Consider the following 1,634-nt stretch of genomic DNA (forward strand, 5'->3'; position numbering starts at 1 on the left):
GGAAGGAAGTTACAAGGGTGGAGGGCACATATGGAAGGATTGGGAAATGTGTGTGACTGGGGTGCATAATGTGCAATTCCCAAAGAACAAATAAAAAATATGTTTAAAAAGAATAAATTTCTTCAGGTGTTATCCAGTAAGCTTACTAAGGTGTTTTGAATTATACCTTAGTGTAGCCTGTCAACCAAAACAGCCACCATGGTTTCACAGGGTTTGTCCCAATTACCAATTACTATGTGGGTTCAAATACATAGGTCAGTTACATACAATAAAGACACTGTCCCTTTCTTAAACATCAAATAATCTAATTCAGCTTGTCCTGGATTCTGGCTCAGCAGTCTACCCTACTACGTCCCATCACCTTGAAAAAGGCTCTCTTCATGTCTTTGTTCCGAAGACTGTAGACCACAGGGTTGAGCAAGGCTGTGAAGGCATTGTAAAAGAGTGAGATCTGCTTGTCTCGCTCAGGGGAGTAGCTCGAGTTGGGCTTCATGTAAATGTAAGTGGATGGACCATAGAAGAGTGTGACCACAGTCAGGTGGGAGGCACAGGTAGAGAAAGCCTTACAGCGGCCCTGGGTGGACTTGATCTTGAGAATAGCCTTGACAATACCAATGTAGGAGGCCACAATGAGGGAAATGGGAGTAACAACCAGAAAAACACTCAAAACCAGGTCCACCATCTCAATGAGGTGGGTATCCATGCAAGCCAGGCTACGCACTGCAGGGCTTTCACAAAAGTAGTGGTTAACCCTGTTAGGCCCACAATATGGCAGATTCATAGTAAAGAAAGTATGAAACAGAGAGAAGAAGAAACCACAGATCCAAGTCCCAGCTGCCAACCATACGCATAGTCCCCAGTTGAGGATGACAGAATAACGCAGTGGGTGGCAAATGGCCACATATCTGTCATAAGCCATGACAACAAAGAATGTGCTCTCAGTAGTAGCCAGAGAACCAAACACATACATCTGCAGCCAGCAGCCAGCAAAGGAAATGGTCTGAGAGTGAGCAACAAGATGCACCAACATCTGGGGCATGGTGGTGGTGACATAGCACATATCTAACAGGGCAAGTATACAGAGGAAGAAGTACATGGGAGTGTGCAGCTGTGTGTCCAGGCAAATCAGCATGATGATGAGCCCATTGCCCAGGACTGAGCTCAGGTAGATGAGAAGGAACACAATGAAGAGGATGCTGTTTGTCGTGGGGTCACCGGAGAAGCCAAGCAGGATAAATTCAGAAACCCAGCTTTGATTCTGAACTGGAATCATCCACATGATGGGGGCTGTATGAAAATCACATTCATATATGTATCACTTCATAATTGACAGCAATAGAGGCAGACAGAGAAGACATATGATGGATTGATGGCTCAGAGTTTAGGAGCACTGACTGCTGCTATTCCAGGGACCAAACAGCTAGCAGCTGCCTCTGCTTCCAGTTCCAGGCAACCTGACTCCCTCTTCTGATTCCACATTCCAGGATGACAAATGATGCACAGACATGCAGGTAGGCAAAAACCCATATACACAAAATAAAAAAAATAAGACATTTTAAATAAGAAAAGAAAGGCTGGGGTCTGGGTTCTGAGCACAATGTTCAGTTTCCATGCACACTTCTCAAGCTACTGAA

The 1,634-nt window shown here is 44.9% G+C and overlaps 1 protein-coding gene across 1 annotated transcript; it reads right to left on the reverse strand.

The window, feature by feature from the left end:
* Nucleotides 1-325: 325 nt before the first annotated feature.
* Nucleotides 326-1,279, reverse strand: LOC114704963 (olfactory receptor 2A12-like). The gene has a single exon (XM_028886515.1). It carries the CDS (start codon nt 1,277-1,279, stop codon nt 332-334), a length of 948 nt encoding a protein of 315 aa, XP_028742348.1. The 3' UTR covers nt 326-331.
* Between the last annotated feature and the right edge of the window lie 355 nt (nt 1,280-1,634).

The sequence above is a fragment of the Peromyscus leucopus genome, chromosome 2, assembly GCF_004664715.2.
Source record: "Peromyscus leucopus breed LL Stock chromosome 2, UCI_PerLeu_2.1, whole genome shotgun sequence".
In the NCBI taxonomy this organism is placed as follows: domain Eukaryota; kingdom Metazoa; phylum Chordata; class Mammalia; order Rodentia; family Cricetidae; genus Peromyscus; species Peromyscus leucopus.

Bases quoted from the DNA above. Each gene is read 5' to 3' on its own strand.
- LOC114704963 (XM_028886515.1), bottom strand. From the start codon at position 1,279: ATGTGGATGATTCCAGTTCAGAATCAAAGCTGGGTTTCTGAATTTATC.